The following is a 17,500-nucleotide window of genomic DNA, read 5'->3' on the forward strand; positions in this document are numbered from 1 at the left end:
TCCTTAGCCATTAACCGCGAATATCATAAGTCTGGACTCACCCAGAAATATGCGTGAAAAGAACTAAGGAATATTGCATTAGAAATTATCAATAAAGAGAGAAGCTTAAATGTGAAAGAAATCGTGGAAGGATTTTTTTTTTACTATTTGGGTATGGATGCAGAGTAGGTATGTACGTGAAGCATATTTGTGAGGCGATTCAGGGCGAATGTGATGAGGCGACGACCATAAAAGAGAATACATATAAGTAGGAGACGAAGAAGAAACTGGAAAATGGACGAAAGAAAATCTTTTAACAAAAATGGAGGGAAAATAAGGTAGAGAATATGATTCTAAGAAATAGAAAAATAGCAACAAAAAGAAATATTTGTAGTGCATAAAACCAGACCCTAACTTTCAAAGATGGCGGCAGGTTTGTCAATTGAAGTACGGAAGCACAAAATAGATACAATACTTCCGCTATTCTTCAAAACTGCTTACTTATATATTTGGGCAAAATATTAAGTTTTTTTTTTATTAATATATTTTTTCTAACATATTTAGTTTTTTTTTTTTAAATATTGTGACATTTTCTTTTTTAAATGTACTACATTTAAATATACTTTATTTACATATACTTTATTTAAACCTGCGCAGTCTATTACGACCCTCGCCGATTTGAAAAATATTATTTTTATAGTTAACTATATTTGATTTTTTTTTTCACTCCGATTATAATAAAAATATATAAAAATACGTAAACTTTTTTTTAATCAATTGATTTTGTGTTTTAATTGCATATTTTTTTCAATTTTTTTCTGTAAATTTCAACTAGGTTTATATTTTGTCAAACTGTTTAGATATTTTCATGCAATTAAAAACACAAAATCAACTGATAAAGAAAGTTTACGTAATTTATATATTTTTATTATAATCGGAGTGAAAAAAATAAACGTCAAATATAGTTGACTATAAAAATAATATTTTTTTTTAATCGGGGAAGATCGTAATAGACTGCGCAGGTTTAAATAAAGTATATGGAAATAAAGCATATTTAAATATAGTACATTTAAAAAAGAAACGCAACTATATTTGGAAAAAACGTACATATGTTAGAAAAAATATATCAACAAAAAATGAATCTTAATATATAAACAATTTTGAAGAATAGCGGATGTATTGTATCCATTTTGTGCTTCCATAACTCAATTGACACACCTGCCGCCATCTTTGAAATTTAGGGTCTGATTTTATGCCCAATTAACAAATATTTGAATAAATTAAAAAAAATAAAATAGAAGTAAAAAAAATCTCTCTGAAAAATAAGAAAGAGAGAAAAAATGATAATTAAAATTAGAATGAGAAAGCAGCAGAAGACAAAAAAAGGTCGATGTTGAAAAAGAGATCCTCCCGCATTTAGAATTCTCGATCGCCAAAAGTTGAAAAAGAGTGAAATTTTTATTGCATGGTATTTCCCCCCAAGAGATATAATTGTTTTTGGAAAAGAAAAAAAAGTACATACTGAGCTTCGACACTTCGAACGAATATTTCGTTATGATAAATAATTGAATTGTTCTCATCGAATGAAGACATCAAAATACATAATTAATATCTAAAGGGACACAACACACATACTATATATATATATATATATATATATATACACACATATATATATATATAAATACACACATATATATATATATATATATATATATATAGAGAGAGAGAGAGAGAGAGAGAGAATGAGAGTGAGAGAGTGAGAAAGAGAGATACAGACAGACAGACAGACAGACAGAAAGATAGATAGATACACACATACAAGTTTATTATATATATATATATATATATATATATATATATATAGAGAGAGAGAGAGAGAGAGAGAGAGAGTGAGAGAGAAAGAAAGAGAGAGACAGACAGAAAGACAGAAAGATAGATACATACATACAAGTCTATTATATATATATATATATATATATATATGTAGAGAGAGAGAGAGAGAGAGAGAGAGAGAGACAGACAGACAGACAGACAGACACAGAGAGATATATAGATATATACAGATAGATCTCCGCAAAGTCTATTATATATATATATATATATATATATATATATATATATATATATAACATAATATATATATATATATATATATATATTATGTTATATATAACATTATATATATATATATATATATATATATATATATATATATATATATATATATATATATATATATATATTATTATTATTATTATTATTATTATATTATATTATATTATACTAACATTTCATCCCGGTTTGCTCGGGTGTTTGGATGTGTATGTTGAGCAAAACAAAAAGCGGTCAATTTTTTTAACTTTGACCCTTATTATGACCCCTTAACATTTATTGTTTGGGGCTCTAATCAAGTTATTAAGTTAGAGCCATGTCTATGGAACCTTTATCTAAAATTTCAAGCGTTTAGACCCAAAATTGTCGGAGGAGTTTGGTAGAGTTCTCAAATGTCAAATCGTTGAACTTTGACCACTTAACAACCAAATTTCTGGCCGAAAATGGATTACAAAGATTTTCCCAAATCTCAATACCCTGTATTTCAAATTTGGAGTCTGTAGACTGAAAATTGACAGAGTTATTGCGTAGGGAAATGTACACACACACACACACACACACACACGTTCACTTTTATATATGTATGTATATATAGGAAAGGGCCAGTGAGAGAAGCATACAAAGTCATAGTACTCCTGAAACCAAGCATGGGTCTCTTTCGACTTGCGTGCTGGTGCCGAGTACTACTGCTACATCCAGGGCCTGCCAGCAACCACCTGATTTCACGAGGGGATCACCATACTCTTCAGCACACCCAGATACATTTTGATGTTGACATTCAAGCTGATTTCGAAGATGTGAGGTGGCATGATGTGGCCCTCACTTAAAACCACACCAAAGACCATAACTGTGGCTGGGAACTTTGTTTCCATTATCCTGGGCACGTCCTTGTTACGCGTGGCAATCCAGTGATGCATTTTGGGGTGCCTGCAATGGTCCTGTTGTCATAACTGGAAACGGAATGCCGTACAACTCATGCTTATGAGTTGTACAGAGATGCATCTCTGATCTCGCTTGTTGAACATTGTGTCAATTTCAGATATGATAAAAGGCTCCTATCGCTCTTGAGATTTGTACACAACTGGCCAACTAGTAGATGGTCTGCAAAAAAAAAAATGGTTTTATTAGATGGGAAATGGAATTATATCGTCCTTTCTATTGACATGATTTTATCGTTCCACCCTGCATATTATTATATGTAATATATAAAGTAAAGTCAGTCTTTTTCTCGATTTTTGTCATCGATTGCTTTATTCCTACCATCCTACCAAATTCCATGCAAATAAATTTCAGTACATGCCTGACTTGTCCATCAAGTTTCATTCATGAATATCCAACAGTCTTTATTTTACCCCCTTTAAATGATAATTACATCTGAATAGAACATGTAAAATTATCAATAACTGACGTTTCTTTCTTGGCACTGTCCTGATTTGGGCTACAATAGCCCTCAGTTCGGAAATATTTCGGGGATTGTTTTGGTAGGTATTATCTTTGAGATAACTCCAAAGTTTTAAAATTCTGGAATGGTGGTAAGGTCCGATGAGATTAAACTCATTTAAGATCACACCTACTGATGAGACGATCATCAAAGTCCCCTGCATATTATTGAACAGTGATAAAACAAAGACTGTTGAACATTCATGATTGAAACTTTGTGAACAAGTCAGGCTTAGACTGAAGTTTATTTATGCCGAATATGGTTCAATTGCAGAAAAGATTGTGAGTTTTATTCACGCTTCTGAGGGTGGCATTTTCGTCAGGTCACCCTTCACTTTGAAACTGCATTGTTAAACGTGCCCACTCTTACCTATAAGAGGCTCTGTCCGCCCGTCTGTCATGTTAAAGTTTATAATAGCGCTAAATGCGCAGATTAAATAGACGCATCTTATAAATATTATTACCGTTTTATTATTTTTACACACACAAGAGAAACTTGAAGGTCACTCGGAACAGTAAATGTATTTGCGTATCCCGAAGGTATATTATATTTTTGAAGTAAAATTCTCTTTTGCTTCCAAAGTTCCAGCAGACAAAATACTAAAAGAAAAAAAATTATTTAATGACGTCTGATGTCTTATGGGAATCTATTACCATTCTTTGTTTAGAAGTGGGGAAGGAGTTAAAGACGAGTTACGTATGTACTATGTAACACGCATCACTATTTATAATTATATGTAGATTAAAACTTCCTCCAAAGGGAGATAACCTCAAACAAGGGAAGCAACTCCAGATTACTTATTGCACCAATAAATAACAATACTAGCAGAGTAAGTCGACGTTGCCCGAGATTAAATGATGATCAACGAATGTTTCACACTCCCATATTTTTATTGTCATCGAAATCGGTGAAATCGACCATTTTTCACTTAAATCGATTGATTGCCTGCTCTAGTTGGGACCCCATCTGGTGCACCGGGAGAAAGCTCACATGCTTCTCACACTGACTTAGTTTACAATCAATTGTAATCTACATTGCACTGTAGAGAACCTACTGTTGATTTTATAAAATTATTTTCATATATAATGGCTTGAATTAAAGTTGAAAATGCAAAAGTCAAGTATGATACTTCAATTGTGTTTTAAATAGAAACATTTGTTTCAGACGCGCCTCTGTCATATTAAAGAATCTATGGTTGATTTTATATGCCTGGCCTTACTTAATGGCTTGAATTTAAGTTTAAAATGAAAGAGTCAAGTATCATGGTGCAATTGTGCTTTAAACAGAAACATTCATTTTGAACGCGCGACTGTCATAACCAAGAACCTACTGTTGATTTTATATATTGAGTTTTTCAGCTTGTGTGGTAATAAAACTTCTTAGATGTACTTGTAATGTTAGGTTGTGTAAGGCGTTAACTTTGATCAAAATCTCGTGTCTCTTCTTTTATTGAATTATTTCGATTATCGATTATCGGTACCTATCGAAGATATTCTGATAAAAAACACTTCAGGTCCTGGATATGACTTTAAACTATATCCGATGGTGAGGCCCCAGCTTGTGGGCTTTGGGGAGTGTGGAGCCACTCTTTAATTGCCATTGCTCCCAGGTCTACTCTGATCCGGAGTGGTAGTACCTGTTAGGGCCATAACTATGGGTTTAATAGAAACCGACTTGAAAAAAAAAAAAAATTCTTTTAAAAATGTTTCTCCAAGATAACTGGATTCGGCATTAAATAACCTGAAAAGGGTTGATATGCCGTAAAACAACCAACCAAACCAAAACTAAAAACACTTCGAGGCATATAAAGTACCTTTGCGTGGAATTTCATAAAACTCGGCCAAGCTGTTTTGGAGTCCATAGGGAACGAACTCAAACACACACACACAGACAAAGTTCCTTTATATAATAGTAGAGATAGGGAATCTTTTGTACTTGTACAGTTTAATCAAGACATTACAAAATGAAAACATCGAAAAAAAAGGTTATATTGTACGTATCCGTTATGGAATGAAGTTCTCCGAAAAAAAAAATTTCACTTAATTTCATCAAGTAGTTTTTTTTTTTTACAGTGAAAAAACAATTTGTTATGATACCAAGCAAAAGGTTCGATTTTTAGGAAGAAAAGCTACTATTAAAGATGGGGAGGGAGTGTCGGCGCTTTAACTGGAGTTATCTCCCCGTGGCGTTTCTAAACTCCAAACAAAAATTAAGAAAAATTCCAAGGTGTCTGCCTTCAACGTGCTCTCATAAAAACGTGTTTTCCGCTGTAAAAAAAAAAAAAAAAAAAAACTACTCGATCAAATTAAGTTCATTTTTTTTTTTTTTTTTTCGGAGATCTTCAGTTCAAAACGGATGCGTATAATATAACGTTTTTTTTTTTTTTTCGCTATTTTCATTTTTTAATGTCTTGATTAAACTGTACAAGGACCCGATATGTTTTTATGTAATGACGATTGATATTCAAATGATGAAAGTCTATTAGGTACTGTTAATCGTTCATCTAAGGATGATATTGTTGAATTGATTATCTGGAATCAAACAGGAGTTTTGTTCTATTAAAGGTTGTGCTAGTGCTATCGTTGTATATTTCTTTCTTCTCCACGCGCACGCACGTGTACACAAGTACTATTTTTATTCATGTTCTGAGAGCACAATTGGCCACAGAGTTTCCCAGATAACTGCCAGCATCACCTGCTTCATAGATCGCCAGACATCAAAGAATTTTTCATAGAATCTTTCACACTAGTTGACTTTCTTCTCGAGGCAATTTGACACTTCCCGTAATTCAATTAGCCGTAGACTATTTCTTGTATTACCTATAAAAGATCGTGGAAGCAGAAACAACAGGTAGGTGACTCTGGCTCAGTGGGTAACGATACGGACTGGCAACCTGGGTGTACAAAGTTCGAACCCAGGTCATTCCCCAAAAACACTTTCACTTAGGGATATTGGCAACCTTCACGTGGTCCCCCCACCCCGTAAGTAAGCCATATCCTTCTTGAAGGGGAAAATGAATATTTTGCATCTTAACATTTTGGGATCATCATTAATGATGCTTAACGGCAACAACAGCGACAACGACAACAACAATAACAACAACGGCAACAATAACAACAACGGCAACAATAACAACAACAACAAGGTCAGCAGATGAAAATGCTTTCGTTTTGATTCATTAATTTCTTTTTAGGAGAAACAGTTTTTATATTAATTTTTGGGGAGGTCCCCCGACAAAAGGAAAGTGGACCTGTAACTTCACCCTTGTCCGTTCGTCCGTTCGTCTGTCCGCACTTTTCTCAATAACTATGCCTTGCAATTTTTTTTTTAATTTTGCACAAACATTAAACATGATATGAGTAAAAAAGTAACAGAACGGATTTTCGGAGAAAACTCCAGTTGCCCCCTTAGGGGTGCCTTTCAGGTTAAAATGGTTAAAATTAACACTTTTGTGCTTATTAAAAAAAATTGATGCCTTGCATTTTCTGAAAAGTTGTAACTAACTGATTTCTATATAATTTTGTTTGTCTATACTTCGCGATAACTCTTGCGTGTGCCCCAGGGGCTCTTTTAGGGCTAATAAAAGCACTCCATTTTTGGGACTATTTTACCATATTAGTCCAAATTTTTCTGTGTATGTCTATTTAGCAGTTTTTGCAAAGTGTTGAACTCAAATTTAAATATGTTAAGGACTTGGGGGACTTCTGAGGCTATATGGGGGGGGGGGCAAATGATGGACTTAGTCATTTCTTTTTTGCATAGTGCAGAACTCAAATTTACATATGTTAAGGCCTAAAACTGCACCGTTTGTTCATTTTCACCAGGATTTGACGTCCCCTGGAGACTTTTGAGACTAAATGGGGAGGGGGAGAGCAAATGCTGAACTTAGTCATTATTTTATGCCTCATTCACTGTGCATTCACGGGGGACCATGCATGCTTCACTTGTTTTTTTGTAAATGCATAACCATTAGTGTTGAGATGATTAATCAAAATTGAAACTAAAAAAATCGGAACTTTTTATGTTGTCAGAATCGGTATTGGAATCGGAAAAATTTGTGCATATTTTCTGATGCCAAAAACGATTCCTTTAATTATCAATTTTTGTTTAATTTTATTCAAAGCAACATCTTCCACTGCTGGTAGTAATAATTAAATAATAAATATTTATTAAGTTTAAATTACTAATAAAACTAAGATCTATAAATCAACCCCAACAAGTGTGTTTTTAGACACGTCTGATTGAACATGACCGAGTTACTCCTTTTTTCGATCTTTCTGGATATTTTTTCGATTTGCGGAGCGGTCTTTTACATTTCGGTGGGCATATTATATAGAATGGCGCCCAAAAGTTGTTGTTCAGCCATATTTTTCTCAAGCGCTTTCTATGGGTGCATCCGAGTGTCGTCAGGAGCAATTGTTGTTGTTTTTTTTTCCTTTTCTTTTCCTTTGAGGCGTGATGTATTTATAATTTTTTTTGGATTAGTTATAAAGGTGGGTGCAGGATGGTTGGGGGCGAATTATTTTTATTTTATTTTATTTTTAGTTTCGATTTTCCTATTTTATAGTTTATTTATTTAGTTTCTTGTTCGTTATTAAATACTGTTACTGTATTTGTTTTTACGTTTGAACAACAACGTTTTAACATGTGTTTTTATTGGAATCCGGAAACGATAACAACTCTATCGTTAAATATTAGAGTCAGCTGGAAAGTAGGCCTATGAAACAGAGTTCCACAGGCGAGCAGTTCTAGGAAAGACACTTTGTTCATGGAATTTGCGTTTAGATTTTGGCACAGATTGAGAGTTAGGGAAATTGTTGATAGTGGTTGTAGCTAGTGCTTTTTATGAAAGTTCAGCACAAGGGTTAATAAATGTAAGGTGGTAGTGTTGTAATCATTAGTCGTGTAGATTGGGTGGAATTTGGATTATTTAAAGAACTTATTTACATTGGACTTGAAAGCTGCCATATTGTAGTCGGTTGGGAAGCAGGCCAGTTGAACAGTGTTACACAGGCGGGCAGTTCTAGGAAAGAAGCTTTGTTGACGGAATCTGCATTTAGATTAAGGCACAGATAGAGAGTGCTGCAAATTGTTGATAGTGGTTGTAGCTAGATGAGTGATTTTGTGAAAGTTTGGCAAGGGGGGAAACCATAGAGTGAAGCTCAGACGAGCACGTGCCATAATGATAGAGCAGAGATAGACACAGAAAGTCTCTTCTGTGGGAAAGAGGTTGCAAAGAAGAGAAAAAGGCATCCCTTACTAGGTTTTGAAACCGGGTTTGAACTTTGTCAAGGCAGGATACGGTGCAGTTCTTGCCCAGATGCGATTTGTAAGAAAATACATTTTCAAGTAAAAGGAAATTAAATCTTAAATTCTACATGGAGAAATGATACTTGTGTTTGGATTTAGGCACAGATAATTCCTGGAGAAGAATGAACAATGAAAACATCTGCTCAACAGGCATGGGTCAAGATCATGGTGTAGTATTTGTTCTGATGCTGCATCTCGCCTTTTCTGTCCTCGGTCAGTGGAGGAGACAATTTTTATTTTTGTTCCTATCCAGAGTGCCCCGTTTTGGGGAGCTGGATTTTCCCCCACATTAAAAAATCAACCTTGTGTCTAACTCTTCCCTCGTAGGGAGGAAAATAAATAGGAACATCTGCTCAACAAGCTCACTAGATGACTCAAAGAAGATTGAAGAAGAGGAAAATATAAGAGAAATGCAAACAACATGAAACTGATTTTTGTTATGCTATCAAACAAAATCAAATATACTTATCAGTGGAAGAATGATTAATCGGAATATTTTCCGATGCCAAAACGATTCTTTTAATTACCTTTTAGATATGATTTTCTTTTGCTGGTAATAATGATAAAATAATCAATATTTATTGATTTTAAAATACCAGTAAAGCTAAAATCTATAGATCCTCCTCCACAAGTTTAATTTTACGTTTACGAAGATATCTGCACATTTAACATGTGTTTTTTTGTTTTTTTTACAGAAATCGAGGAAAATAACAATTCTATAGTTAAATATTTAGAGATTTATAAAGAATCGGAATCGGTAATTGTATCGGAATCGGGAAAAATATTGGAATCGTCCCAACACTAATGCTTATACAATATGACACTGATCTGTCCCATCAAGTAATCCATGCATCTTTTTATTATGCTCCAATATGTGTTCTTTTTAGAGGCGCCGAACTTTAAACTGACAACTCTATTTTCTTTAATTGCAGATTTGGCAACTATCGGTTATTTGCAGTTCAGCTGGGTTTGGCAATTCATCATGAAGAGAATATCACCCGAACAACTTTTGCAGAATCTGAAAATTTATTTTGAAAATCATTTTAAAACATTTGATGAATGAATAATTTTACGAAATGGACAACTGCCAACTGGTCACCTCGTTCATGCGATTTAACTCTATTAGATTACTTTCTTTAGTGATATGTAAAGTCTCATGTTTACGCTGATAAACCAGACACAATAGAACACTTAGAAGACAATACAGTTTAATTTAATTTGCAGAGTTTGGTTTGTGAAAATTGAATCTCTAGATTACATCATATACATGTGAGCCACGGGGGTGCTATATGTCCAAAATTGTATTTATATTATAAATATCCAAAAATTAATCTTTGGAAGAACCGATATATTTGTATATTAACAATTATTTTCTGTTATTTATTTTAATTTAAAGTTCGCCGCCTTAAAATAAAAAACAACTGTATATTAAATAGGATAGAAAATTAGATCATAGGTGAAGGTCAATAAAGATGATTTCTCTTGTCATCCGGTTATGATTGATTTTTAACTATGACATAATTGCCTTGACATGCCATAAAATTTGAAATAACAGTATTCCTTGCAAACCTGTATAAGAGCCAAATATGTCCTAAGCAAGTCCCACAAGAGGTGGGGGTGCAGCCGGTGCATCGCACCAAGGAGGGAGGGGGCGGCATGAATATCAAAGTTCAAAATTAAAATAGCATGAGTATTTTATTATTAGTTCCGAAGCTGAATGAACATTATATATTATTAGATATTAGCGAGCCACCTGACGTTGCCCCGTCGTAAAATATGCATAAATATATTTTGATTCATTATATTTTAATTCATACAGAAACTGAGACATGTGCACGCCAGCGTTATGTTTTTTTTTTCTAATTCTGAACTGTTTAGAAAAAAACATAATACTTGTATGCACATGTGTTCTTTCTTGCAGATTTGGGAGATTTGTAAAGACCTATGTTTACGCTGATAAACCAGACACAATAGACCACTTGAAAGACAATACAGTCTAATTTAATGTGCAGATTGTGGTTTGTGAAAATTGAATCTCTAGAATACACTATATAAACCCTATCTCTCTCTGTATATCTTTTTATTGGCCCAGATGACTTCAACATCACCTGTATTGTTTCAAAAATGTGGGTTAAACTCGTTGACCAGAGATTTTATGTCCTAGAATTTGACTCCCCTTTTCCTTTTGTTTGACGTCACTCCCTGGGAATCTGGATTATCCAACATATTCAGCTGCAGCACTAATAATATATAGCAACTGAATTAGATATGACCAGTGTTGGGAAGGGGGGGGGGGGCAGAAAAAAATCTAGCACCAGCATATTTTTTTCTTCTCAAGGGCTCTGGTCCTAAGATGGAGTACTAACACCGGAGCAGGCTCTGTTTTGGGCAACCTTTCCTGCCTATTAGACCTCAGTTTTACGCATTTAGCTAATTTAACAGCTGCAGCATACACCGGCAGATTTGAATTGATTTATCAATCTAGAATTGAAGTACGGCTTTTCCTTGTTGTATTGGGATACAACAACAGTTTTAACATTTGACTTTACTTAACATTACTTATTTTCTATACGAAGTTAATATAGTTTGCTTGAAGCATTGTTTAGTATATATAAAGGTAATTTATAGAAACTAACACAATGCAGAGGTGTAATTTATTCAAACTCGTTAACTCTTATCCTTCAGTGGCTTTTAGCCTTGATAATTCGTGAGTCGTTAATAGCTAAAAAAAAAAAAAAGGAAGCTGATAACCATAGTACATCCAAGAGGATTTGAACTCATATAGCCAATTTTAAAGATTCAAATCAAATTTTAAAAATCGGTATGCATTAGATCAAACCAGCACCTCTTATGTTTCAATCTAATGAAATTACCCCATTTGGGAGGATTCTCATCATCTTATGCCAAACTTAACATGTTAATAATATTTAACCTATTGGTAATGCTTAACATATTTATAATACTTAATATATTAATAATGGGCCTCTTTGTGATTTCTGAGGAATGTGCCAAAAAAAATGGTCAGTGTTATATCAGTGAACATGTTTTTTTTTTGGGGGGGGGGATATGTCCACATAAAATCTGAATAACAGACTTGCTGATGCCAGCAAGCAAGTACACGCTCCCCAAAAACCAATTCCGTTCCTTGTCCCTGACCCTAACCCTTTTCTGTCCTGATAAAGTCTACGTATATGTGAGCTGAAACCTCCAATTTGTATATGCGTGTTCTGACCAAATAACATTTACGCACTTTTGCTTATTTTTTTGTTCTTTTTTTTTTTTTTGGCTTCTGACGATAACCCTCACCCCCAAACCTCCCCAAGACAATCCAAGGCTTAATCTGAATCCAGAAAATGCAATTCTCCGAAAGTTGCGCACAAGGAATTTAGGATGTAGCAAATTGCAGGCGAGAAATATCGAAGGATTTTTACTGCTGCTGCTGCTGGTTAAGTGAGGGGTTGAGCAAGTGAGAATGCTGGTGGTCTTGGGGTTAAGTAACAGTCGGGAGGAGAAGAGGTTGGGTTAGTGGTCTTGTGGTTCAGAGATAGGGAAAATGCCAGTGGACATTCAGATAATGGCTTTTTGGTCAGTTTTGTTTTTTAGGGAAGGTTTTTCTCTCTTTCACTGTGCTTGCACAAGCGCCCTCTCCCTCCCTCCCTCCGTCCCTCCTCTCTCTCTCTATCACACACACACACAAACACACACATGTATGAATAGGATGAAGTATATTCTATATATTCTCTCAACACTTTTCATTAACAATAAATTATTTCTTTAACGAGAAAAAACACCAATGACAGTCAAAAGTTATTCTTTTCTTATTTTTAAATGCATTTTATTGAGACCATTTTTGTTAACAGAAATACAAATATTTTCTGACATTTTATTCTCACAGAATTTAATGAGTATATTAGGATCGCTGACATTAACATGATGTAATTTGTAATATATATATATATATATATATATATATATATATATATATATATATATAGTAATTTATAAAATATATATAGCGATTAATAGTTATATATATATGGCGATGAAGTAGTTATATATATATATATGTGTGTGTGTGTGTGTGTGTGTGTGTGTGTGTGTGTGTGTGTGTGTGTGTGTGTGTGTGTGTGTGAATGGAAATGTATAAAAAAAGAATACGAAAAGTATAAAAGCTTATAACTTTTCTTTATTCGTTTTCAATTGGTGACGTGCAGGAATACAAAATAATATTATGAAAAAAAAAAAAAACTTTTTTTGCACGTACATAATTTTCGACCGACCCTTCAATCTTCATCGGTGTAGTGAAAGTATATATATATAAAAATAAATAAGTGGATAGTCCTTAATCCGCAGAGTTTTGAAGAAATACTTTCCTTCTCATCAGAGGGTAGGATTTAGTAAAATGCGGGATCGGATTTTGCTTGCAAAAGTATTAAATGAAACTACAAGTAAGTCATAGATCTTACTTGGTAACAAAAACGATTTAGAGATTTATAAAGAATCGAAATCGGTAATTCTCTCGGAATTGGGAATTTAGTACAGAATCGGTAATTGTATCGGAATCGGGAAAAATATTGGAATCGTCCTAGCATTAATATATATATATATATATATGAACAAATGATTAATAAAACATGTTAAAAATCATCTTGAAAAAGAGTTAAAAACATATTTAATTTTAAAAAGGAAGCACAAGATAAGTGGATAGTCCTTAATCTGCAGAGTTTCGAAGAAATACTCTCCTTCTCATCAGAGGGCAGGAATTAGCAAAATGCGGGATTGTATTTTGCATGTAAAAGTATTTAATGGAACCACAAGTAAGTCACAGATCTTACTTGGTTAAAAAAAGGGTGAGGTAAGGGGAATAGGAGGTAAAAGAAAAAATAATGAAAAGATTTCACATGAATGGATAGTCCGGTGAAAGGTAAAAAATCCAAGAATGGTAAAATTCAAACACGGTCGATATATATAAAACAACGTTGAACCTGGTCAGTAGAAAATGGTTGACCAGAAAAAGGAGAAAGACTTTTTAAGATCGAATTTTTTTCAATTTTTTCGATACTTATTGGATAAAAACATATCTAAGAATAAATTACCTTTGTATGAAATTTGCAAAAGATAGGCACAGTCGTTTCGGAACGATGAGAAAGAATTCTCTCTCTCTCTCTCTCTCTCTCTCTCTCTCTCTCTCTCTCTCACACACACACACACACACACACACACACATACAAGTGACTAAAAAGTAGTTAAACATAAGACAATATCCAAAATACGCCACTTTCTATTTTCTCTCTTCCCTCTACCCCTTTTCACAATCCTTATTTCTCGTTTCTACTTTTCTCTTTTTCTTCTCCAACCACAAATTGAATAGAATTATTGCTCATTGTGATATTTTCGTTTGTTTAGAATGGACTATGTAATAGTTTCAAAATGGAAGTAATTTAAACATAACTCAATCCCAAATCTGAAGAATATTTCGGCATTTATTTTCTGTGATTAAAATATGTAGGAAACAGGAATATGTGTGTGTGTGTGTGTGTGTGTGTGTGTGTGTGTGTGTGTGTGTGTGTGTGTGTGTGTGACCTTGTTTCTTTGTATGCGGACCGGTCAAATTTTATTTTCTTCAATTTAATCACTCTGAGGAAGTCATGAAATAAGAATGAAGTGTTGATGAACATATAACTTGGTTCGTTCCTTTTTCATCTCTCCATATATATATATATATATATATATATATATATATATATATATATATATATATATATATAGTAAGTTATAAAATATATATGGCGATTAAGCTACACTGAATATTCTGCGTTTCATCGACTCTAGGACTCTTCAGGCTTATAACTTACTAACTAGCTCTACCTACGTATTGAGCACTTTTGAAGTAAGTGCTTAAAGTTTACGCATAAATTTATACTTTCGTATATTAATTTTATGTGAGTAAATGAAGTATATATATATGTGTATGTATGTATGTATATATATATATATATATATATATATATATATATATATATATATATATATATATATATAATCAGGTGGCCTAATTAGTGTGAACCATGCAGAAAAAATATATGTAAAACTGGTTAATATTGCTATTTAAAATATTTAAGCTTGTTTTTAGGAAAAAAAAGTATGGAACTAAGCAATAGGTAATAGCCAATGAAAACAAGCTTACAAATGGCGATCCTGTTCGACTGCATGTGAGGAGTGAATACTGGCAACATTTTTTATCATTGTTTTTCATTTATTGTTTGATGTCGCAATTATTTTATCGGTTATGATATTCTAAAAATAAATAGGTTATTATTGAAAGATATTTATTCAACAGAGATACATTTTAAACAATGAAAACATTTAGAATAGAATTTACTAACGGTGAATATCGAAAAGATTTCTGTTATTAAAATTTTATCCGGTGTTCTGGGTGATAGTAAGAGAACTTATGAGTGTAAGAGTAAAAACTCATCCACCTTCCTTTATTTATGACTAATCGAAAATAAAATATTGATTACATATTAAAATACTGAAATCAATTGGAAATACAAAAAAGGTGAGATCCCATTTGGTAGCTGTGGGGAATGTGGAGTTGCCCTTTAGTAACCACTAGCCTGAGTGCCCTGCGTTACTCGGGTGTTTGGAGTCATGTGTTGAGGGGGGAAAAAGTGGTAGTTGATCGGCAGGCTCAAACCCGTACTGCGAAGGAGGAAAAGAACGTGAAAAAAAACATGACGTCTTTGCTGTTGCATCCATCGCCAAACCGAAAGTGACATAGATTTAAATTAAGGCTAGTCAATCGAAAAAAGGGGATGACTTTCGAAAATACCGACGAAAAAAGCGACTCCTCCCTGTAGAAATGTGGCCAGGTGAGGCTTAAGGAGTTAATGTTTTTGACCAATTTTTCGCTATTTGTTGTCTGAAGGGTCGAGCTTAAAAAGGATACCAATCTCGTGAAAATCCGTCACTTCTGTCGAGAGTTTAAGGCAGACATACATACATACATGCATTTAAACAGACAGGTGAGGTTTATATTATAGATTATTTGTAGGTCCACTTAGGCTCGAAGTGGTATTATATGTTAGAACATCTGGTGCTACCAGATCAGGCTGTGTAAAGATACTGGCTACTTGACCAAAAATACACCAAACATTGATGTTATTGTTTTTTTTTCTCTGGGCAAAACTCAATCATGTTCTGCAAAAACAAAAACAATAATTTTCTTCCACAAAACAATCGAACCAAACTACATGAATAAATATTTGAAGCTATAAAGAACTTAGAGCATTAAACCTTTTTTCAAAATTACTGGGTTCGGCATTAAGTAACCTGGAGAAAGGTTGATATGCCGTAAAACAAAGCAAAACAAAACAACCAAACCAAGTTCCATGGATTAATATTTGAAGATACAAAGAACTTGAAGCATAGAAACTATTTTCCAAAATTACTGGATTCAGCATTAAATAACCTGAAAAGGGTTGATATGCCGTAAAACAAAACAACCAAACCAAACACGACGAATAAATATTTGAAGGTATAAAGAACTTGAAGCATAAAACCTTTTTTCAAAATGACTGGATTTGGCATTAAATAATCAGAAAAGGGTAGATATGCCGTTAAACAAAAACAACCCCCAACTATCAATTACAAATATACAGTAGAAACAACTGGCTTTATTTTATATATAAGATATAGAGACATAATTACGCAGGCACATATACATAAATTGATCTGCCCTACTCTAGCAGCAGCTAGCCAGATTAAGCTGAAATGACTCTGACTCGATACCTACCTGGTATCTTGCCACTGTGCCCAGTATCGCCTTCACTCCAGCTATCTTCGCTTTCGCTTTGATGTTCTGGGATCATGAACTTCTTTTTTTCAATATCTTCACCAACAGATGTCCCTCCTATTTCCTGGGAAGAAACAACACACAGAATTAAAGCACTGCGTTATACCACAGAGTGCTGCATACACATATATATATTTTTTTTCTTTTTACTAGTCTGATATAAAAATAGCAGTTTAGGTCTGTGTGTGTCCAACACTAAAAGCACCCAAGAAATGCTGAATCTATAGGGTGTTTATTTTTAAGAGCCGGCGAACTTTAAATTAAAATAAATCACAGACAAATATGTTTTATCATACAAAATATGTGGTTTATTCCAAAGATTAATTTTTTCCATTTATAATTTTAATGCAATTTTGAGCTCGCGCGTATATGTTGTAATCTAGAGGTTTAATTTTCACAAAATCTATGCATTAAATAGCACGTTGAATGTTGTCTTTCAAGTGGTCTATTGTGTCTGGTTTATTAGCGTAGACATGGAACTTTTCATATTCCTAAAGAAAATAGTCTAATTAGGTTAAATCGCACGAACGAGGTGGCCAGTTGACACGTTCATTTCGTGAAATTATTCGTTCATCAAATGTTTCTCTCAGTAAATTGATCGTATCATTTGCAATCTGCAAACGCTGTTCGGGTGTCACTCTTTTCATGATCAATTGGCAAATGAAGCTGAACTCAAAATTACCGATAGTTACCAAATCTGCAATTAAAGAAAATATATTCATATTTGAATTCTTCGGACTACTGTTCCCATCCTGAGTGCCATTTTCCTAAGTTTCGGCCGATGTAACCTCTAATCT

The 17,500-nt window shown here is 33.6% G+C and overlaps 1 protein-coding gene across 4 annotated transcripts in view; it reads right to left on the reverse strand.

The window, feature by feature from the left end:
• The window catches only part of LOC145242985 (protocadherin beta-16-like), a 470,505-nt gene that overhangs the window by 25,063 nt on the left and 427,942 nt on the right, over positions 1-17,500 (reverse strand). For 2 of the 4 annotated variants that reach the window (XM_080106104.1, XM_080106105.1), the window contains one exon: positions 16,644-16,767. The exons of 1 other annotated variant lie outside the window; for it this stretch is intronic. In XM_080106104.1, coding sequence (XP_079962230.1) covers positions 16,644-16,767 — 124 coding nt within the window. The remainder of the gene's footprint in view (positions 1-16,643; positions 16,768-17,500) is intronic. One more of the 4 variants, XR_013862833.1, reaches the window with a different exon arrangement.

The sequence above is a fragment of the Euprymna scolopes genome, chromosome 21 (genome assembly GCF_053919585.1).
Source record: "Euprymna scolopes isolate OS-2025 chromosome 21, ASM5391958v1, whole genome shotgun sequence".
Classification (NCBI taxonomy): domain Eukaryota; kingdom Metazoa; phylum Mollusca; class Cephalopoda; order Sepiida; family Sepiolidae; genus Euprymna; species Euprymna scolopes.